At 37.6% G+C, this 24,161-nt stretch overlaps 1 protein-coding gene across 1 annotated transcript in view; it reads right to left on the reverse strand.

Annotated features, from left to right (window-relative positions):
* Window positions 1–8,015: 8,015 nt before the first annotated feature.
* Window positions 8,016–24,161, reverse strand: part of PRRX2 (paired related homeobox 2) — a 79,562-nt gene continuing 63,416 nt past the window's right edge. The window contains exons 2-4 of the mRNA XM_072429690.1: window positions 14,895–15,082; window positions 12,706–12,881; window positions 8,016–8,875 (exon numbers count right to left, since the gene is read on the reverse strand). Of these exons, the coding sequence (XP_072285791.1) occupies window positions 8,725–8,875; window positions 12,706–12,881; window positions 14,895–15,082 (515 nt within the window). The 3' untranslated portion in view covers window positions 8,016–8,724. The remainder of the gene's footprint in view (window positions 8,876–12,705; window positions 12,882–14,894; window positions 15,083–24,161) is intronic.

Genomic DNA, 24,161 nt, shown 5'->3' on the forward strand with positions numbered 1-24,161 from the left:
TTTGGTTCGGGCACAGGTCGGGCAAGAGGCAACATAGCTCTTAAAATCCCTTTTATACCTAGGGCACAAAAGGAACGTGATAAAAGTTCGCAAGTCTTTGTGGCCCCAAAATGTCCTGCAAACTTAGAGTCATGAACCAGCCTGAAAACTTCCACTCTACCAGATTCAGAAACATATACACAATTGGATTGAGTCCAGAACCCATTCTGAAAGATTACGTGAATATCTGTTGGTGGGTGGCAGAGTAGTCATCACTGTAACCATCTTTAACAAGTGCTTGGAGCTCTTTGGTTGTAGTGGCCCCAAGGAAGTTCTTTTGAGACAAAATTGTATGTTCTGGGTTGCTTTATTAAAAGGGATTGGACAAGTTTTGAGATAAGGCATTAGCCTTGCCATTCCCTGATCCAGGTCTGTATGAGATAATGAAGTTGAACCTGGTAAAAAACAAAGCCCATCGTGCTTGTAGGGCTGACAACCTTTTGGCAGGATGGAGGAATTCAAGAGTCTTGTGATCAGTGAGAACAGTCACAGGATGATTGGCCCCTTCAAGGAGGTGTCTCTATTCAGAAAAGGCTTCTTTAATGGCAAGCAGTTCTTTATTTCCAATATCATATTTCTTTTCCGCTGAAGACATTAGATGAGAATATTAGGTGCAAGGGTGAAGCTGCATCTTATCTCCTGTCTGATGGGAAAGAAAAGCTCCCACGGCATATTCTGAGGCATCTACTTCCACAACAAAAAGTAGCTTGGGGTCTGGATGTACCGGGATGGGTGCAGAAGTAAATATACTTTAATTTGGTGAATGCAGCCTGTGCCTCCGGTGACCATAAAAAGGGTTGACCTTTTCTTGTAATTGGTGCAATTGAGTAATTGGTGCAATAGGAAATCCCTTATGAATTTTCTGTAAGAATTTGCAAATCCAACAAATCTTTGTATTTTTTTTTTCTTTTCTTTTTCTTTAGTTTGTTGGTGCCAGCCACTTCACTATTGCTTTGATCTTAGTGGGGTCCATGCCCATTTTGAGAAATGATGTAACCCAAGAATTGGATCTGGGTCTTATCAAACTCACACTTCTTTGATGTAAAGCTGATTGTTTCCCAGTCATTCTAGGACAATACAAACATGTTTATGGTGCTCGTCCAGATCATCTGAAAAGATAAGGATGTCATCCAAGTAGGCAACAACAAACACATCCAATACATCTCTGAAGACATCATTTTTAAAATGTTGGAAGGTAGCAGGAGCATTGCACAGGCCAAAGGGCATGACTAAGGATTTGTAGTGTCCATATCGGGTTCTGAAAGCAGTCTTTCATTCATCTCCTTCACGAATCTGAATGAGGTTCCTCTTAGGTCTAATTTGGTAAATATTTGAGCTGAATGAAGTCTTTCAAGTAGTTCAGGGATTAAGGGTAGAGGATACTGGTTCCTATCTGTAATCTTATTTAATTCCCTGTAGTCAATTCATGGACGCAGTGTAGAGTTTTTCATCTCAACGAAGAACAGGGCTGCCCCTGCTGGAGAGGTCGAGGGCCTGATACAACCCTTTTCTAAATTCTCATCCAGGTATTCCTTAAGAACCTTCAATTCTGTCTCGGACAGAGAATAAATGCGACCGAAGGTATTTCAGCCCCAGTTAGCAACTCTAGAGGACATAAGGGCGATGTGGAGGCAATTGGTCAGCATTTTTCTTGTCACAGACATCCTGAAATTGATGATATTGTGACAGAAGCTTGTTACATTGCAGAAAATGTGCTACTTTAGCTTGGGTGTCCTGGTTAAAGGAAGAACCCTGTAGACAATGTTTTTTACAGAAATCAGATGCAAAAGTTATTGTCCATGCCCCCCAGTTGATGGAGAGATTATGGGCAGCAAACCAAGACATGCCTAAAATGACTGGAAGCTTAGGTGATGCTATTAGCTGAAAGCTGATAATCTCATTGTGGTCTGATTCAATCTGAAGCTCAAGAGGAAAAGTCTCATGTGTCATAGGCCCTGAAAATAAAGACGAGCCATCAACCCTTTCTATATCAATAAGTGCTATTTTGTTTCTCATTTCAATATTGTGGGTTTGAGCGTACTCAATGTCCATAAAGTTTCCCCCCACTCCAGAGTCTAACATAGCGGAGCAAGTAATGTCACAACCTTCAAAGAAGAGTTAAATAGGGATGACAAAGTGCGAGGATTGAGAGCGAATTGTACTTCCATCTTGACTTAACGATGAGACAGACTGAGCAATATTTTTTTTGTGAGTTAATAGTTGAGTTTTTGTGTTCAGACCCTTTAAGATCAGTGGCAGAAATGGTTCTCTTTAATTTAGTAAAGGAATGGTTCTCTTTAATTTAGTTTAATTGCAGTAAAGACATAAGTTCCCAGAACGATCTCTCTCTTTCTCTTGAGTGGTGTAAGGAATATAATTTTGCTGAGTTTTGAATTTAAGTTGTTTTTGTGTTTTTTGCTATATTTTGCAGATAATTAAGTTGTGTCGAAACTAGTTATATCCTCCTTTTCAGTAGGTCAATATTTGCTCCATCCTTACCTTGAAGCTTCTTACCTTGAAACATCTTGCTCAGCGAAGTTGTTAATTAGGTTTCTTGTGACTGACTAACTACTAAGTGTCTTCCACCTTGTTGTTTGACTATATAAATTGCCACGTGATAATAAAGTTTTGAGACGTGATATAACTATATGCTTAACCTGTGTGTGTGTGTTATTCACTGCTCCCAACGCGTTGAAAACAGAGGTCATGATAAAGAGGGAAATATTGGTCTGGGATCAATAGGAAATCGCCTTAATAAGTGGAAATGGATTTCCTTATTGTATCAATCTGCATTGGTTCAGGAGTGTCAGAAAAACTTTAGGGCCCCTCTGTGCAGGTAGACTAAAAGAAAAACACCTGCCACCATTATTTCCAAGCCACCCAAGTCTCTCCTTCCTTCTTTCATTTAAGTCTTTGATCAATCCGGATACATAACTGGATGAAGGCCTCAAGATCATTAGGGGTCTCTACTCTGGCGAGCTCATCTTTAACCTGTTTAGAGAGCCTACAGTGAAACTGACTTTTTTGTGCCGCTGGGTTCCATGTGGTATCGGCGATCCATCATCGAAACTCAGCTGTATATTCTGCAACAGAGCGTTTTCCTTGCCTGTTAGGATGATCAAACACTTGGTTCATATCAGTTATAAATTCACCAAGATCATTTAAAAGGTCACTGTCCTGTTCCACATAGGGGAGGCCTAAGCCAGGGCTTCCTTGGTCAGGAGGTTTCTAATAAACAGTACTTTTTATCGCTCAGAGGTAAATGCAGAATTTGTATCTAGAAATAAATACGACATTGGTTTAGGAATCCTCTGTATTGTCTGCGATCACCGTTGAATTTAAGAGGTGGAGGCATACATGCGTTGGAGTCTGTGGTGAGACTATTGATCTCTTCTTGTTGACTTCTTACCACATTTTGTAGTTCAGAACACTTTTCTTGGTAAGTAACACCAAATTTTTGCAGCAGACTCCATGTTTTAGGCCAGATGATTTTGTAACGATCAGGAGTCAGGCTTGGAGTCCAATGGCTGAAACAGCAGGCAGACACAAGCAGAAGCAGTCCAGGATCTATGCATAAGCAGCGGTAGCAGATAGGGAGCAAACACAAACGTAGTCAAAGCACAAGCCAAGGTCGGTAGCCAATGGTGTAAGTTGGAGATGGAGTGCGAGGAAGAGTAGTCGTTTAAACAGCAGCCAAGGGTCGGTACACAGGTAGCAGTGTGGAGAGCGCAATTTAACAGTAGCAGGAAGAGCAAGAGAATGGCAGAGCACAATATTCTGGCAACAGGAAGTTCAGTGACATGGCTTATATAGGAAGTTCATGGGAGGGGCCAAGGTTCAGCAAGAAACTAAATATCAAGGTATCTTTGTGCAAAGAATTCAACAGAGTGCAAAAGGCAAAACCATAAGTGGCCCAGTAGACAGAGCTGCAGCCAGACACTGAAGCATCCCTGGGTTTGGATCCTGACAGGTTTACTTAAGAATTCATATAAATTCTGCATAAAGTTGAGTGAGTTTTTTGGTTTTAGCAACACACAAAGTTTGTTTTTCAAAAAGAATGACTAAAATGGTAAAGCTATTTAGACAATTGACAAGTGTATCTAAAGTTATTTTTTTTTTGATAGGAAAAGGTGGAATTAAAAATTTCTGTTTAATTTTTGTTGTACCATCTGAGAAGAATCATACCTCCATTTATCCTTGTGATCACTGTGTAATGCGCCTGGGCACACAAACCACAACCAACTCCAGATATCCTTGAATCAGGTTTATTCAAAACAGCACAGCACAGCAAGGGTTAATTTCAATCAAGCAAGGTACAGAAGGATAAGGCAATTGGCCAGGGCGGATCCCTCCGCCTGTAGAGACAGACAAGCTGCGAGCAAGACAGCAGCCTCGGCCATGCTGCCTGCTACTGTGGCTGGGAACCCCAGGGACACCGCGGGCTCGCAGGGCGGGTAAGTTCCTTACACACTGTCTTCAGAGTGGAATATGATGGAAATTATCTACAGAAAGTGAATATTAGGGAAATCTTCAAACGGGGACTTGCATCTTTAAAGCAATGTTTAAAGAAAAAAAACATTGGAGAGTATGCAGGAAGGAAGAAGCTATAATCTGTTTGTGAGGACTTTTAATTTTCAGTTAGATCAGATTGTACCTTAAAGCCTTGGTTGTCCAAATCAAGTCAGCCTATGCAAATTACGCAAAATTACACTGGGGAACAATTATGAACAAATTTTTTGTTGACTTCAATTTTCAAGCTTATTTACACTAAAATAGGTATGCTGATTCTGAAAGTGCAGTTAGTTTTCTTCTACCATGTCAGGTTTTTTCTCTACCACCCATATTAATGTGATTACTGTAGTGTGGATTTGTATAGGCTATTCATTTACACGCAAGACAGTGTGGTCAGAGGTTGTGTGCTGCTCTACGTAGTGAATAAGCAAAATTTATTTTTCTACTTACACATGTTTTTTTCTTTCTTTCAGATGATGTCTGGCTCTGCTGTTTCTCGTCGTAAGTGCCTAAACAACCCTGATTCATTTTGTTATATCTGTGGCACTTTCACCATTCGCAGTCAAAGGGCGAACATCAGCACCATTGTAGAATAAGCCTTATTGGCATATTTCAAAGGTAAGCTTGGTGATTAAGATAAGTCTTGGGCCCTTCATAAGATGTGCAAACAGCGTGTTGAGAGTTTACAGATTGTGGACAAGGGGAACACAGGAAAGGCTGCCATTTAGTGTACCTATGGTTTGGTGAGAGCCAAGAGATCATTTCAGTGACTGTTACTTTTGTATAGTGAAAACCTCAGGATATAACAAGAAAAATAAATGTAACATAGAGTATCCTAGTCTACCATCAGGTATACACCCAGTGGCTCATTCAGATGAAATTCCAGTACCTGTTTTCGTTAGACTACCCTCCCTCGAAGAACATGAATATAGTGATGAACTAGGTGACAACAATGATGAAGAGTTTGAAATTGAAGAGGTCTCTGTTCATAAGGGATTTGATCAGCATGAGTTGAGTGATTTGGCACGTGATATCGGACTATTGAAGAAGGCTTCAGAACTCCAAGCATCAAGACTGCATGAGAACAATTTACTTGAAAAAGGAATGAAGTTATCGTACTTTTGAACCAGAGAAATTGCATTTTTGCAGTACTTTAAAACTGACAGTGGCTTTGTGTATTGCCATAACAAAACTGGTTTAATGGAGGAATTGGGAATTCCAATCTATAACTCAACTGAATGGCCACTATTCATTGATAGCTCAAAGGGGAGCTTAAAGTGTGTCCTCCTTCACAATAGCAATATATTTGGGTCAGTCCCAATTGGCCATTCATTTTCTCTTAGTGAAAAATATGCAGACATAAAGAGAGTCAGAGTTGTTGCAATATCACCAACACAATTGGGTCATCTGTGTTGACCTTAAAATGGTATGCTTCCTTCTTGGTCAGCAATGGGGATACACCAAGTATCCCTGTTATTTGTGCATGTGGGACAGCAGAGCTCGTGAGAGGCAATGGGTGGAAAGGAATTGGCCTTCAAGATCTGCCCCAAAACCAGGTGATCCAAACATTCTACATGAGCCACTTGTTGATAGAAAGAATTTTATATTCCCACCTCTGCACATGAAAATGGGTCTGATGAAGCAGTTCATTAAAGCTTTGCCAACAGAAGGAGACTGTTTGAAGTACCTCATTTTGGCATTTCCTAGCCTGTCATTTAAAAACAAAGGCTGGTGTGTTTGATGGTCCACAGATTTGGCAGCTCATCAAAGATGAACATTTCATTAGGACAATGTCAGAAGTCAAAATAAATGCTTGGTTATCATTCAAAGCCATTGTCAAGGACTTTTTTGGAAACACAAGAGCAAATTATTACACAGAAATTGTCCAGAAACTCTTGGAGAGCTACAAAATGCTTGGTTGCAATATGAGCATCAAGGTGCATTTTCTGCATAGCCATCTTTCTATCTTTACTGTAAAAAAAAATGTCATAGAGTAACAATAAATCCTTTGTATGAACAAAAGAAATGTAAATACACAGTACATTCAAGGTGTTATTTCATTATTTTTTCATTGTATTTAATATTGTATGTTTTCTGACAAAAATGGAGGGTACCCTGTATCGTAAAAACTGGATGTGATAGCAAAAACTGGGGTCATTTCTGGATTCACAACCCAAAAATTAGTAAAAAAACAAGTGTAAGCTCTAACTCAACAAAAAAATGTGTTTCCCAGTGTTTTTAATAAATTACAATGACAATTTTGTTCTTTTTCAAACTTTAAGTTGTACTGCTGATGTGTATGTTTATAGGGGACTATTTTGTAGTGTGTATTTGCTGTTGAAATAGTATGCTGTGTAAGCAAGATAGACCAATTCTCGTACAGAATGTTGGTTTTAAATAGGAACGAACATGAATCAACATAATAGACACCTCTAGGCCAATTGTCTCTGGCACCCAAACACAGCCTCTATATGTGTTGTAACACATTTCCAATGTGAAAATGAAGGGCAAAAATACATTTACTTTCTTTTGGCTAGTTCACATGTATTACTGGGTTTTGCCACGTTAAAAAATTGATGTTTTTTCTTAGCATAATTTTTTTTTACTTTAGCATTACTTTTTTTTTAATAAACTATAGACATAAGAAAAGCAAACTATACTATAGACAGAACTCCTTCTTTTTGTTTTATTTGTTATAATTCTGGCCCTTTTTTACTTCTTTACTAGTCTAATTCATGGCAAACCATCAGATGTTAGTTTAATTTTCTAATTCATACAACAAAGATATCACAGAAGAAACAAGAACCTCTGAGACACTTTCATGATAAAGTGAAACTGGTTGGTTTCACCTCTTGCATGGGTCTTAAAGTTAATTTTGGTGAGTTATTTAATATCACTTATGTAAATAAAAAGTCTGGTTTTGTCTGACTGAGAGCTGGCTGTCTAGAAAATGACAGCTCAATGGGCAAAGCAACATCCAAGCTCACCTTTATTTATCCCTCCAGGGTCCAGTCAGCAGTTTTTCAGTTTTTCACTGATTTTCAGAGAAGCTGTCACCCTCGCACTCTCCCTGTGTTGTGGCTGTCCTTGTTGGGGCCATTGTCACCCATCTTTGTGGGTAGGCAGTGTTCAGTTTGGTAATCTGATTCACTAGTAAGGTTTATGTTTGGTTTCTTAACAAGTTAATGTAAAAGGGCTCAGCTTTGATTTTGACACGCGTGTTGTTATATGTTTTAGTGTTTAATGATGGTCTTCTAGGGCCTTTACGTAATGATATGGGGGTGAGTGTATTATGGACTTGAGAAGAAAGTAATGTAGGTCAAGGCTGCATTTATCACTGCATCTCAAAGAAATATTTTAGACATTTTTTGGTTGCATAAAGTAACCAATTAATTCTGATAAATTTTTTTTTAGTTTTTTAAATTTTTACATATAGAAGTAAAAGATTGGACAGTACACAATAGTACACAATACGTTTTACTAAACATCTTTTTCAACATTCTAAAATAAACATGACGTAGATGATATAGTAAGAGTATCATGGAATTTAGGCAATTTTTGTGACATTATCATGGTCAGAGTACTGAAGGACAAGGAAAGTACAGATCCAGCCATGAGCCAAGTCTAATGCAGCCTTAAGATCAGGGAGAATGGCATAAAAGGACATATATACAAGGCACGGTATGTATCTACATATATACAGCGCGTACCAAAAAACGAGGACACAGGAAAGGCCTAGACAACAAACACTAATGGTGAGAAGACATTGAAGAACTATAGGACAACATGGAGCAAATGATTGATTACTGATGTGAAATTCTAGCTATGAAATATCTACAGTCACAAAAAAAAAAATGTTTTTGTATGTATAGAGAGTCCTGTCCAAGATGTTTTAACCTTGGGTGTTTCCCAACTCATGCATATCATTTTATGGAATATGCCTTATTTGCGGTGGAGAAGCCATATTGCAGCTGCATTATCTGGAGACTGGACCCCCCAATCTGATTGTCGGATACATCACAGAATCTTCTTGCAGTATCAGGAGCTTTACAATGGAGCCACAGTCTTACAATTTTTTTCTGTTGCTGGTGGCCAAAGGCTAAACTGTGGCGTATCCGGCACACCCCATCGCCTCGTGGCTTGGAAATAGTCTCCCATCTATCCTGCCAGGCTTTAGTTAACAGTGGAAACCTGGCTATGGTGCAGACTGAACTCCTTGGCTTTAAGACGAAGGCTGGCAATGCTGTCAGCCATGTTGACTCCCTGGGTGGGCAGTGTGGTTGGTGCAGAGGTGGTGTTTGGATTGTACGGCGGCAAAGCAGCACTGTTGAAATTAACAAAAAGGGTTCAGTCATGAATGTGAAATACAAATTTTAAAAAGCACATAAATTAGGGAAAATTTACAAGATACCATTGCTGATACCACCTTAGGAAAATTTGGCTACCATGCTAAATTATTATTATTATTTACTTGTATTTATATAGTGCCAACATATTACGCAGTGCTTTACAAAGTCCATAAGCATATCACTAACTGAATCAGTGACTTTATAATTTTCTGAGCCACTGACCAGGAACAAATATGAAGATCAGGAGTTTTGGTTCAATTGCTTAACCCTTTCTCCAGGTCAGTGACTCAAGGTAATCAATCCAGAGACAACAAGGCAACTAGACTCTAGTAGGATGTCAGCAATGACAGTCTTTGTAAAAGTTTCCCAATGATCAGAAGTGATTCTACTGATAATCCAAATATTTAAAATAAATATATTCCTGTAAAGAAAGCTGCAAATAATTCATATAGATCTCCCGTGTCTGCTTTTTTTGATTCTATACACCAACCTCAACCCCCCTACTGTACCTGTACTGTGCCCTGCAGTGCAAGAGTTCTCCTATTTGCACATAATAGTATCCTCCCCATGTTCTCTTTCATCTCTTGCATGTACATTTAAACCCGATTGTGGAATCTTACAATCTTTAGGTATAAACATGTTTAACCCCCCTAGCATTCTATGTTTTTTGATGCAAAAAGTGATCCTATTTCTTCTTTTTGCATAGAAATTTTTGTTAATATTGTGGGCCTGTAATTTTTGGGATTAACTCCCGGGCATGGTAATTATATGTATTTATTATAATTATAAATTATAATATAATAAATAATTACAAATAATAATTATAAAAAATTATGAAATTTTAGACCACAACCATGTAATTTATCAAAAAAAACTAATTTATCAAAAAAATTCTAAAGGTCAGGGATGATAGTGGGCAAAATGTAAATCAGGTTACTGGGCAATGATGTTTGGTGCACTAAAATATGTACTTTTATTTTTATTATATGTTGTGTGGTATTTTTTACTGTAAAAACGCACTGCCTCACCCCCTGCATACACCAAAGCTGCTGCTACTGCTCACCTCTCCTGGGAGATGCAAAGCACAATGCAGCACTTCTGCACTGTGCATCGCATCTTCCGGGTGATGCGAGCAGCAATAGTAAATTCCAGGGGTGGTGCCAGCGGTGACTTCCCATTGCTAAAATGGGGATGTGGCATGTGTTAGAAATTAGATGAAGATAAAGGAGTTGTCCATATGGTCTCATTATTAACATCAAATGAATTATCCTCTACAGAAGAAGATGTCCTTAAAAGAGTCTTGTCCTTCTGCCCTTCAGGGAGACCTTATCAATTTGAACAAATTGAGAACATTTATCTATTTTTATTATTAAACAGGATTTATATAGCGCCAACATATTACGCAGCACTGTACATTAAATAGGGATTGCAAATGACAGACTAATACAGACAGTGATACAGGAGGAGAGGACCCTGCCCCGAAGAGCTTACAATCCTCTATGTGCAGGATCGGTGCTATACGATCGTTCATATATATCGTGCATGAACGTTCGTCGTTCGTTTTCCAACGATAATAATTGGAAGTGTGTATGTAGCTTAACAAATCCTCTGGTGTAGCCGACCATGGGCGATGGCCACCAGGTCACTGTCATGTCCACATCTGTGGGTAGATGGCCAGCCCTGGGATCATGCAGGTGGCTCAGTATGCTGCGTTCTGGGGGCGTGCCTTGCTGCCATGACTGACACAACTTCTGCCTCCAGACACAAGGGTAGAGGGCGTGTCAAGCCGCATGACTCAGACTGACCTAACCCCGCCCACCTCTCGCGTAATTAGCCGCTGGAGGAGGGTGGAGGATTTTAGCGTCATGAGGCCTGGGTCACACCTTGACCCATGATGTGAAGACGCTATAGGAGTCCCGGGATGCTGCCCTTTTTGTGTGCATATGAGGCGGGTTCTGGGACTCTCAACACGTGCATTCCTCCCTGTCAGCTTGAAGGAAGCTGTGGCTGCAACTCTCTATGGTGGCATATTCCCTGGCTATAGGTAAGCTACCGCGTTTTTTTCTCTTTTGTGTGCTTGATCCGTTGGAGCAGTGATGTTTACACTGAACTGTTTCCATGGTATTCTAGTAAATCTATTCAGATAAACAGTCTGGATACTTTGATTGGTGCAGGCTTCCCCCCCCCCCCTAATAATTGAAATCAGCTGGAGCTGCAATCCTCTTACCTTTTCTACAGCAACTATATCCAGGTTCCCAACCTATGGAATATTCTGGCTATGTATCTGATTGATGCTGTTGGTAGCATGTTTTTTTGGCTTAAATGATGAACATATATATTTCATATGATTTTACATACAGATTACAGAGGGTATGCAAGAGCTATCACTACTGAACTGTTTGGATTTACTTGACTCTGCATAAGGTTTATGAATAGAATATCAGGTGAACTTTGTTTTAATATAGGATGTTATATATAATATACTTAGTACTGATTTCTATTTAACCCCTATTTTTTGACACACAGATCTGGGCATCCATACTATAAATATCTTGATGGATTAGGACAGTCAATCTTTTATAGGTGAGCTAATTCTGGATATTAGGAAAATAACCTGCCAGTACAATGAGGTAATATATAGTGTGAATACATAGATATGTATATGTGTGTATCAGAGGTATATTACACATGAACATATAGCTTGACACTTAATATTTGAATAATAGCTTACAGTGATTTCTTAGGTATATACAAAGGTTCAGAGTATACTTTATGAATAAAAGTGACAACCTACCTCTGAAATCCTTCTCTCTTTGGGTCAATATAGGTTGATTCCTATGCACTATACCTAAACCCTATATGTTCATTCAACTTACTAGAGATAGTTACATTTTTTATTGAAACAGTGGTAGGTTTGTAGCATCTACTGAATTATATAATTGTTTATAACTTTATTTGTCCGTATTTATAACGTATTTTTGTATGTTGAAAATCATTTTAGATTGCACCCTAAAAAGCACACAGTCACCCCTGAGGAAGCCTAATTTGGGCAAAACGTGGCGGTTGTCAAGACTGATTGTATACAAAATGGATGTGATGTTAGTCAGTCCCATATTATTTATAGAATTATTTGGGATTTGTCTAGAACACATTGGGACAGATCTCTTATTAGGAATTTGTAATTCTGTTATTTCCTAATAATTTAGTTTCACTAACAGTTATGATATATACTGTGATTATATACAATTCACTTATAATGTAGTTTTGCCCAAAAACCCTTCTTTGTTGTGTTTTTCTTGTTCTCATATGGTTTTATATATAGAAATCTTTAGATATACCAACTACTAAGTTTTTGACAAGTTAACAAAAACACCCTGCAAAGACTTTTAATAATATAATAATAATGTTTAATAATTTTTGTGGGCAAATTTTTTTAGATCAAGATCTGTTTATTTAGGTCCATCAGTTGTTAAGAAAAACCCCACGCAAACTGATAATAGAAATAGGAGAAATAGGATGAACTGGTTGGTTGTTGACAAGCAATACAATTGGTAAATTTATTTTACCACACCCTATTTTAAAGTGCAACCTAGATACTTATTTGATTCCAGCAGTTTTTTAAACCTTAATCAGTGCAGGATTATTCAATTGAATGGAAACAAAATACAAAGCAATAACGAACCAGAACCTAGATCACAGACAAGTAGAGTTGTTTCTGATTGTTTGCATTTGTTATACTCTTTTCTTTTTGTGCAATATTATTACATGCATGTTACATAAACCATAAAGTGCAATCTTATAACACCTGTAGCTGTTAGAATTCCAAGACAAAAATTCTGGAGCCAGACTGGTTGGTCGAGGGCTGATCTGCTGCTCTACAAGGGGGTCTTGGCTGTACGATTTTAGCAGGGAAGACGATCGGCTGGCCAGCATGGCTCGCTCATTCCTTCTGAATTTGGCTCGCCTGTTCTGAAACCAGACCTAGAAAAAGGACAATACACTGTTATTGGGTGTTTTACATATGCACTGTACACTACACTTTTAGAAACATTCCCCCCACAAAATCTCCAAAGCGGGTCATCTTTGATATGCACTCCAGTAGTCAGAGTCAGGGACTGGAAACTTCTAAATCAATGACTTCTGTGCAAATAACTCTAGAAAAAATCATTTGAGTACTTTACATTTTTCAAACCCCACTCCATAAAGTATATGGAGTATATGGAGGTATAAAGGGAAGTGCAGGAATGCAGTACAAACAATATCTGCACCAATCCCCTCAGTTTGGTATTATTAAGCTATAGGAAGGTTATTGCTGAACTCTGATTGAATAGTATGGGTTGGTGTAGAGTAGCGTCATTCAGCCCCCCCAAAAAACTGGTTTCAAAACTTGACGAGTTTCACAGTGACTTTATGTTCTCTTTATTCTTTTCTAATCATATTCTCTTCTAATCACAATGATATATATTCTTTATTATCTCCTAGAAGATTTCAAAACTTGACGCGTTTCACAGTGACTTTATGTTGCTTTTCAAGAGTTATAGAAGGCACATATTTTCTTGTATTTATTATTGGGCTTGATCAATAGAACCAACTTTTTCCAGGTGAGCCCTCATGACACCCTCCTGCAACCTCTAGTACTACTTGCCAGTTCTTTTATAAACAATTCAGGGATGGGACAGTATATTGTAGAAAGAGTTTTCACACAGATGGAAAACTGTTCTGTCCCAATCCTCTAAACTTAACTCCGGAGAATATGGCATTCCCCTTGCAGCAGCCAGTTCACTTTGATTTCCCTGTGAAACGCATTGTATAATGGCAGAAACATATATTACATATTAGTATCTTTCACAAACATGATAAAGCACCATTCACAGGTAAAATACTTAATATTTTCGTAAAAGTTTAAAAAAACAAAAAAAAATTAAATTTTGCCATGAAATAAACTATAGCAGTTTTGTACAAATGCACCCCATATAAAAAAGTTAGGACAGGGGCCTTAAGTGTTAATCCTCTATTAACTGATTCATACTTATCTCCTGAACCCCTATAACTCCCCATGCAGAAAACATAACCATTCCCCCCCACATTATCTTAAAAATTTACAACCTATAACTTATAACCCCTCTAATACACCTATCTTCTATGTCTTATAACACCTTGCACAGTAGGTTCCTTCTCTTCATGATTAGTAAATTGCACTCTAGGATGATAGTACCAGAGATGGAGAGTGTTTATGTGTCTAGGTAGGCCCAATAAGCATCTACAAAAATCATAGTCTAGCTGAAACAGCAACCTCTGCTGTCCCTATTCCAACATCACTGTAGCCAACAATTATCTATTTTATTTAAGTATTGATATTTAGGAATTCAGATGTAGGTATATTTTCCTCACACATAGTGAAAGGTTTATTTCAGTTACTGGTATATATTGATCCTTGTACCTAACACATTTACATTTTTTTCAATGTTTCATTCTTCTATATTACATTTTGGATGTACTAATCCTTTGTAAAGGAAAACCAAATGTATGAATTATTACATAAAACCACCTAACGTACACATAAATCCTGCCATAAGTCCATGGATTCTTTCCTTATATTCAGACAACTCTGCTCATTGACCTACACTATTATTGTGGAAGAACTTGAAGTATGTATCTTCTGCGCAGTAAGGGAGAAGACATACTGTTGACATTTAGCAAATCAAAGTTAGCAAAAAGAAAACTAATAGTTTGCACTACATACCCTGTCATCCAAGATACCGTTCATCTCAGCAGGCTATCGGGTAGGAAACCTCAGACCATCAGTCAAACTTTTGCAAGAACAGTGAGGATTAATAAATGAAACAATCAATGAGAACAAGAGAAGGACCACTCCAAAAAGGACAAAACATTGATTTCCTCCCAGTGCACAGTGTAATAATTAAATGTTGATTGTAATGGGGGATGCTTACTTCATTTTGTATTAATTGCATTTAAAAGATTTCAAATTCATACCTGTACTCTTGCTTCACTCAGGTTAACCCTTCTTGCCAAATCTTCTCTTACGAAAGCATCTGGGTAATGAGTTCTCTCGAATACCCTTTCCAAGGCCTGAAGCTGGCTGCTGTTGAAGGTAGTCCTGTTCCTCCTCTGCTTCTTCTTATTCCGAGCACTTTTTGAACAACCAGAAATAGAGCTCTCACCTAGAACAAAATATATATACTGCATTACAGAGTGCAGAGGCTGACCGCAAAACTATTTCTCCCACCATATTAGCTTAATATTGAGTTAGTCACAGAACCACCATCAATTAGGGTCAACATCTTGGTGAGAGTGGTAAAGTACAGTCACATTTATATATATATATATATATATATATATATATATATATATATACACACACACACACACACAAGGCTGAGTACAGCCTCAGTGCAGGGGATGCCGAGAGGAAAACGCATCTAGAATGAGACAAGGATTCTGCAACCTGCAGAGCAGCCTCCGGAGGAAATAGGCCAGGCGTGGGGCACTGCCTGGGCTTGTAGGTCCAAAGAGTGCCTCCTAACATTACCTCCCTCCCAAGGAGGGGCCCTGGACCACTAATGTTTTTTCAGGATTTTCACTGTGAAACTTCTTAACTAGCTCTTCCACATAAACCTAATAGGCTGGAACCCAGCTCCTCTCCTCTGGACCGTACCCTTTCCAATCTATTAAATACCCAAGAGAGTTTTGTACCCAACGAGAGTCCAAAATTTTCTCAACATCATACTCAAGCTCACCTTCAACATCCGCTGGGGGGGAGGCTCCAAGGAAGGTGCAGCATTAGCTGCTGATTTTAATAAAAAGACATGTAAGGAGTCTAAACTCCTAACAGACCGAGGCAAAGTTACCCTATAAGTCACTCTATATTTTCAGCATTAGGGTATAAACCAATGAATTTCAGCCTAAGTTTAGGGCACTATTCCAGGTGAAATTCCAAACCCAAAAGTCCTCTGGAACAAGTTATGGTTCTTTGGATCTATGTCGATCAGCAAATTATTTCTGCTGCCCAGAAGCCTGCTTTAAATTCTGCTGGACTTGAGACCAGATTGTGCTCATGTGGGTGAGCCAATCTTCCAATGAAGGAGGGGGGACCAGAAAAAGGAAAATATGGATTCTGCCCACCAGGACATTAGTGAAGACATCTTAGTAGGGGACTGTACAAAGTTGTTAAAGGTAAACTTCGCAAATGGAAGATAATTCGCCCATTCTTCCTGACAACCTGAAACAAAACAGCAGAGGTACTGCTCCAGTCACTCTTATGAATACCTACTGCTATTGCCTAAAAGTAAATAATCATTTGCTCCTTATTACTATAAATTATCAGGCAGAAATTCCCCTGCAACTAGGTACTACATCACCTTAAACATCTATAAAGTGAGTAAACTTCTGCTTACCATCTAAACCCCTTTTATCCCTTATATTAAAAAAATATAAATAACTTTAAATCAACCTCTATCTTTCAGTTACCCTTTCACCTTTTACAATACCTCCAATAGACTTCAACATTACTTAAATGAGTGTAAGTGAATACCATTTTTATTGTACTTACTTTTGACTTTCACCTCTTCTATATACTTTTACATACTAATATACCACTCCTGTATTTATATCTAATTACCGTATTTTTCGGACCATAAGACGCACTGGACCATAAGACGCACCAGTTTTTTGGAGAAGGGAAATGAAGAAAACAAAGATTCTGAAACAAATAGTGTCCTAAAATATTTTATGTGCATTAAAAACCAACATCACAGTCATAAACACATGTAATAAGAAAAGGCAGAGGGGGGGGCGATACAGGGGGGACGAGACAGCAGCTGGGAAGGATACATTTTGATACATTTGGACCATAAGACGCAGGGACTTTTTCCCCCCACTTCTGGGGGTAAAAAAGTGCGTCTTATGGTCCGAAAAATACGGTACACGTTATACCTCACCTGTTCCCTTGTGTGCTTTTTCATACCCCTCCAAAGTACATCTCATAAGAGGTAAACCATTTTATATCTATTAATAATTAATCTGTTATTAAATACAACATTTAAGATAGTACATTACCCTGAACGCAAGATTTTTTATTCCTTATTGGTAGGAACAACAAAGACCACTCCAATTAAGGGTGGGTAAGAATTTTTATCCCTGTCGCATGTCTATGTGTATTCCTATTTTTTTTGTCTGGTACCCTGATACAACAAAATACTTTATAGGATTTGTCTGCCTTTTTTTGGATCAACTGTATTGTAAGGATCTAAGTAACTTAATAACATTACCCATACATGATACAATACATAATAGAATATGGTTGCTATAGGCAGATAAACGACTTAAATCCCCTATCAGCAGAAATGACCTATGCTTTTTATAGTATTTTTTCCTACTAGTGACAACTGTACATTTAATGGGTGTTTTGCCTTTGTTCTTTATAATAAAAGGTGTCCCTTTTTATCATTTATTCAAATTTGATTGTATAGATGTGAAACATTAATACAATTCAACCAATTAAATACTTTTTTAGTTGTACCAGAAGAGGGCAGTAGACATGGCTCTTAGAATGCCACATTTTTCTATAACAAAAAGGATTGGTTTTCTTTGTTTCCCAGAAAATACAGGAAAATTAAAATGAAATTTGAGCTGTAGACAGCACATTCATTTCCTGTACCATGCTATATCCTGGTTTGCAACATAAATGCATTTAAAGGCATCAAGTTGGCGTATATAAAAGAACTTTTAGTTACATGTAGACGTAGCTAATAAACACATCATGATGATGATTCGATATGGGTAATGAAGGTAGAAGAGACAAATGTTCTGTAATCAGGGTTAAAATGACGTCCTCAGGGGCCATGAACCAAATAGAGGTATCTGTGTAAGCCGCTGAGATCAGAATTTTTAGCTAAGCTCCAAGAAACCCTCTCTAAGAAACCTGTTGAAGAGTAGATACTATAAGTTGTCTATGTATTCATTATTAGCCATAAAGCAAAAAAAAAAAAAACTAAAAACACCAAAAGAAATAAAACTACTAAATCACCTTAATTTCACCTTCCAATGGAGGAAATTTTACATACTGACATTTTCATTTGAAAAATGGTGCTGAAAAATGTCAGTAAGATTTTTGCAACTTTTCTAGCTAACTAAAAAAAGTAAGGTACAACGAGAAACTGTTTAACTGACTAATTATAACATGACATTAAGGTGCAAAGTAACATTGCTGTATTGGTCCCCACCCCAAAGCTTGTCTTGTCTCCAGTATACCACAGGTTTAGGTCTGCCCCACTGTGGTATACTGGAGACACAACATGGCCACACATAAGCTGAAGCTTTGTCTACTTCACAAAATGAGTTGTGATTTTCTGGACTTCTAAAGGTGGATTGTTGGAGGTGGATAGAGACATTTTAGGTACAATTTTTTTAGGCTGGTGGGGGGAACTTGTGGCACAAAACCTCTTGTCCACCACTGCCTTGTTTTTTTTGATGAACCAGCACAGCTTAAGGGAGTGGCAGCTGACAGTACAGAAGTACTCACTGCCGCCCCCATTTGCCCCCTATGTGCTGCAGTTGGGATGCTACATGTAGCATCTCAACACAAAAAGCATGAGGAAGCAGTAAGAGCTCCACCAGTCTGAACATGGCTTAAAAGAGTTTTTTTAAAACAAACCCTTGCAGTACAAAGTAACAAGTGTTTTGTAACCTCCACCTTCCAACAACACATATTTACATAGCTTCACTTAGTGAGAAAAAGTTACCTGGTACTTCCAGGCATGGAAGAGCATGTTCATCATTACATGTGATGGCTCTGGGACAACTAAAGTGACAAGTGGCTTGTGTTTGTGCAACACAAATACAAGGGCTGTTGGACAAGTAGTTAGCCTAACATATAAATAATAAAAATATTTGTATAAACTCTGTAAATTAATAAAATATAAAGCCTTAGATGAAATTTGACCAAAAAGAATAAATATATCTAATATATATATTTTTAAAAAACAAATTTAAAAATTGTATGTTGGTGATTTTTTTGGATGGAGAAAATCGAGCACAGAGCGGGCATCAAATTCCTTCACTTAAAGAGCCATAAAGAGATGCAAGAAATGTTAAAAGATGAATCTCATTCTTATTCCACTGTCAAAAGATGGCTTGTCGCGATTAAACAAGGTAGAAAAAAGCCTTTGTGATAAAGAAAGACCTGGAGCACCCAAAGTTGTCACAACCCAGGAAATGGTTGACAGAATTCACGATATGGTCCTCCAAGACAGAAGACTGACCACCAGAAGCACTGCTAAGAGTGTGGGGATTTCAAATTAAAGAGTTTACCACATTCTTACTGAAGATCATAAAGTAAAGAAAATTTCTTCAAGATGGATTCCGAAACTTCTGACTCCTGACCAAAAGAGAGAACGGGCGGGATGCTACCAAGTGTTTCTCAAGCATTTAAAAAAAAAATGAGCAGCAATTTCTTGAAAAATTCATAACAATGTATGAGACTTGGATCCATCACTTTGATCCAGAGACAAAACAGCAGTCTCAACAATGGAAACACAAAGGTTCTCCTACCCCAAAGAAGGCAAGGATCACAAAGTCCTCAATGAAGGTCATAGCCTCTGTCTTCTGGGATATTCATGGTGTAGCGATGATTGACTTTCTTGAAAAGGGTCAAACAATCACAGGGACTGAATTTTAAAGAAATACTTAAAAGGGAAGAAATTTAACTCTGATGATGTCATTAAGACTGTTGAGGACTTCATTGAGGGCCAAGATGTTGAGTTTTAGAAAAAGGGTATAAAGGCCTTAAAAGAATGATGTGAAATGTGCATTCTGCCTTGTGGAGATTATATTGAAAATGTATAGAAAATAAAGTTCCTAGCTTTTGTCTTTATAGTTGAGGCTCATTACTTGTCAAAACAGCTCTTGAATATATCATTAAAAAGTGATCCACCCTGCTCAGGTAATGTATAGTACTTATTTAATCCTTAATGCCTGAACTGATATACAGTCTTATGAACCCCTGCGGTTTGTCTCCTCACGCTGTGCCCCAGAGATCTGGGGATATATAGTAGGGCAGTACAGGCTCCCCTTGCATCTTTTTTTCTTGTTACAAAGGCAGTTTGTGCAAAGCTGTATCAGATGTCTGCACTTAATATGTGCTAAATATTATTTTATTATTCACACCCAGAATACTGTGGAAACGAGAGGAATGACAAGGGGCCCCCCATATCATAGTGTTCTAAATATTTTTGTTACCTAAAGCAACCAGTCATATTCATTCTGAGTACGAGGTAAATAAAGAAGAACAAAATTTTAGTTGTTGCTCCAACATTGGATGGGTTTAATAACTACAGCATGAGTAGAGCCAGTGCCTAAAGCCTACATTCAGGCCGGTGATAAGACTAGGTATTATTGTCAATATTGTTTAACTTTTTTTTATCTATTTTAAAGTTTTTTTTTTTATTCATGTCTGATTTTTTTTTTTTTATCAGGCCCAGCATGTCACCCCCAACTGTGTTACCCCTGCACTACTTAATGGAATAAAAAAAACTCTGCAGGTCATAACATCCATTTCAATAAGATAGGAGTGATGGCTGCTGTAAGGCCATTAGAAAAGATCCTGTTAGATCTGATTGCTTTAGACGTATACAGTAAAGCAGTGACATAAACATATGCAGTCATTTTGGCCATGCATGCATATTTATACAACAACAAAATTTAGATAATCTTTCCCCCAAGATTTTTTGGTCTGAAGATATTTGTGAAGGTTATCCATTGGCAAAAGGCAAGTTGCCTTGCATAAGCAAAATGGCCATGTCAATTTGCAGTGACTTTCACACATTTATATGTTTGCCTATTAAATGTAGGCATTTAAAAAGGATTAGTCACACAGGGAAGGCATGTGCTGATCAAGTCAGCTGACTCCCAGACTTGCATTGTAGGGAAAAAGTAGTAAAGGACAACCGAAGCATAGCAGAAAGCAGTACCTGCATATATAATGAGCAAATATATTTCTGCCCCTTCTAGAAATATACTAATAGGGTAAATAAAAAAACTCTGTTAAGATTATTTACATATTGCTAATCTATTTAACATGTATATCTAAAATAATGAAAACACACTTACATTTCGTTTAAGTAGGATTCTGAATTGGATAGGACCTGACACTATATTATGGGTAATTTTATTGTAAAACAAAAGTAGAAAATTATTACCAATATTATTATAATAAAACACCAACAGATTCACCCATGATAGTCTATCTTCTCAACCCACCAGGGCAGATGGATGAACAATGTGGGGGATGTAACAATGTCAATGTATACATGCTAGATTTTCACCAGAGATCAGCATAGACTTTGATCTCAGGTGGCAATCATCTAGAATTTGTGAATAGCTTAACTCATTAGTAGTTGGTTAGGAGATTTCATCTTTAATTAACAGGATGATGGTACAGACATTGGATTGTGAGCTTCTTTCAGACACCTGTGTGAAGAGATCCATCCATGTACTCTCTATTTTAGTGCTATATAAATACTGTAAAAGTATCAATAATTATAGAATGGGTGTCTGCCCAAGATAAATAGACAGCTTGGCTTAGATTTAGGATGGCAGCAAAATAGACAACCTGGCATGGCTTTAGGAAAATGGCTATATTATATTCCAGTTTCCTGGAAGCTCATTTTCAAGTAAAGTTCTGCAGTTAGAAACAGCAAAACCCCAAAGTGTCAATGATACAAATGTGTATGAGAGGTGAATGCCAACTTGTTGGCTGTTTTTTTACCTTGGCAGTAATAACTATGAGAGTAACAACCACTGGTATTTTGCCTGTATGCAGTTCATTGAAGTGAATTTGCTAGAAACTCATATATTATGAGTTATTTAGATATTTAGACCACTATGTGGCAGCCTATTTTATTAGATACAGATTACAATAATAATTTAGGCAGACCTTTAAATTGTATTGTTTTGATAAACTAAAAAATGACTGGACAATCACATTTCTAAATTTAATTAAAGCAGACTTAATGTATAATGAAGTAACAACCCCAGTCCTGGGAATACCACTGTTCTTCCACAGGGCACAGCCTGGGCAGAAGACCTGATTATTGTCAGTTGCAGTTAAAGAGGAAATAAACTGAAAAGTGCTTAAAACAAAAAATCCTTTTACCTTCAATCCTGTGGTGCAGTCCGATCCATCCAGAGGTGTCTTCCATTGGGTCCCGTGTCGTCCCGTCATCCATCTCATAAGAAGGAGCACCCAAGAGCCTCCCAGGATGCGGACGTAGGTATCTACATGTCTTCCCTTTTATGTAAAGTGAAATTTCTGAGTTTAGGTACACATTATGTACCATATACAGGTCTTTTCCTCCCACACCCAATATTTGGAAGATGAAAGGCAGATCTGAAGCCTAAAAAGTTTGTCTGTCTTACCATCTAGCCTCAACTAGGGTTCTGTGAAACTCTAGGGTCCCTTTAGATACTTCTAGGTGTTCCTCAAACTGTCAATAATTATTCTCCCTTTTGATGATGCCTACATTTATTATGTGGTTAACGCAACTAGATTGAATCCACTGCATGACTCTTGCATTTACTTGTTTATAAAAGTGTTATATTAGCCAATACTGTGGGGCAGACATTCTTTCCACAAGCCACCAATTTAAAAGTCTTTTATCCTCCACTAACCCACAATAAATTAGTTTTAACAGAGGTTCCCTAATATGTTAAAATTATTTCAGGGGTTCCAAGGGGTGAAAAGTATGAGAAAGGCTAATTCATACTGTTTTACTTCATTAGGTTTTGCCTCACAATAGGCAGGACACTGAGAAGAGGAAGAGGGAACGTGAAGGATTTAGCTGATGTAATATGTTGCAATTTAAACATCAAGGTCTTGTCACATACACTAGAAAAGCACTCATTAATCAGAGTCAGGATTATGCAAAAAGTATCAAATACCTGTTTATTTTCTTGTACTACATTGAGAAAAATGAAGAAAAGAGATAGGCTTCTACAAAAGGCACCATAGGTTTACAGTAAATATGTATAAAACAGTATAATTTTATTCTTTGAATACAAATTTTTTTTTTAAAACTGATAGGCTTCTGTTGCAAACTGACATAGTAGAGAACTCTATTAACACTATATAGGTAAGTGATAGATTTTATAGACTTGCGTATACCCATATGACACCAGCCTGCCATACAATGTGCCTTTACTATGTGATTGTCATCACCACCAGCACCATTATTACACCTGTGCATGGCCATGGGAAGGACAATATGCTCATTTACAAGGTCCAGCATGTTGAGCTACAATGTTGCACTACACTGTAAGTCAACAAGACCACTCACAACTCCCAAATCATTATATTGACACCATAGAACAAAACTTGGCAAATACAAATAGAAGATCCCTACCACCTTATCGATGCCATACTAATAAATAAAAAAAATAAATGTTTACCTTTTATTTGATAAAAAAAAAAACTATAAAAGAACTAAAATGTGTTAAAATGTTCAACTACAGAGTGTAGTAAATAGGCTGAATTATGGAAATAAAACACCACTAATACCAAACCAACTATTTCAGATCTTTACAAAAAGACCCTAAACAAACAGTTATCTGTTAGTCTTTTTTTATTAGCTTCCAATGTTCCAGGTCTGATGAAGTCCAACATACTGCTTCAATGCATCAAACTCAATTAAAAGAAATCCAAATGGAAATGTCCAAATGGCAAATTACATGTTTGGTGTAAAAAGATAGTTTGGCAGTATGATGTTAGCAAAAGAGAAAACTAAATTTTTTTTGTGTGTGGCCTCAAAACTCTGGGTTTACAAATATTATTGGTTTAAAGCAAGAGCTGACGGGGGAGAAAACGTCTGATTCATAGGATACATTTCCTAACTGTATCCACCAGCCGAGGTGTGGAAGTATAATGTATACACACACGACACAATAAAATCAAAACACACAAAGTAATAATATGAACTTTCCCTGCTAGGGTCAGATAATCACCGTAGATATGATCAATACTAGGGAAATGGGAATTAGAGTTCAACTTGAAGATGTAATTTTTCTGGTAAAGGTCTAGATGAATAAAAACTGGATTCTTTAAATATTTAATAGATTTAATATTCCTTATGTTTTAGCATTGTTCAACACAGTGGGAGCTCATATATTGGAAAACTAGATGGGGAAAAAAGGCATAAAATCAGCTGTTAGTGAATGTGATATTTAAATGTCAGATGGAATCGGCCAAAT

The sequence above is a fragment of the Pyxicephalus adspersus genome, chromosome Z, assembly GCF_032062135.1.
Source record: "Pyxicephalus adspersus chromosome Z, UCB_Pads_2.0, whole genome shotgun sequence".
Taxonomy (NCBI): domain Eukaryota; kingdom Metazoa; phylum Chordata; class Amphibia; order Anura; family Pyxicephalidae; genus Pyxicephalus; species Pyxicephalus adspersus.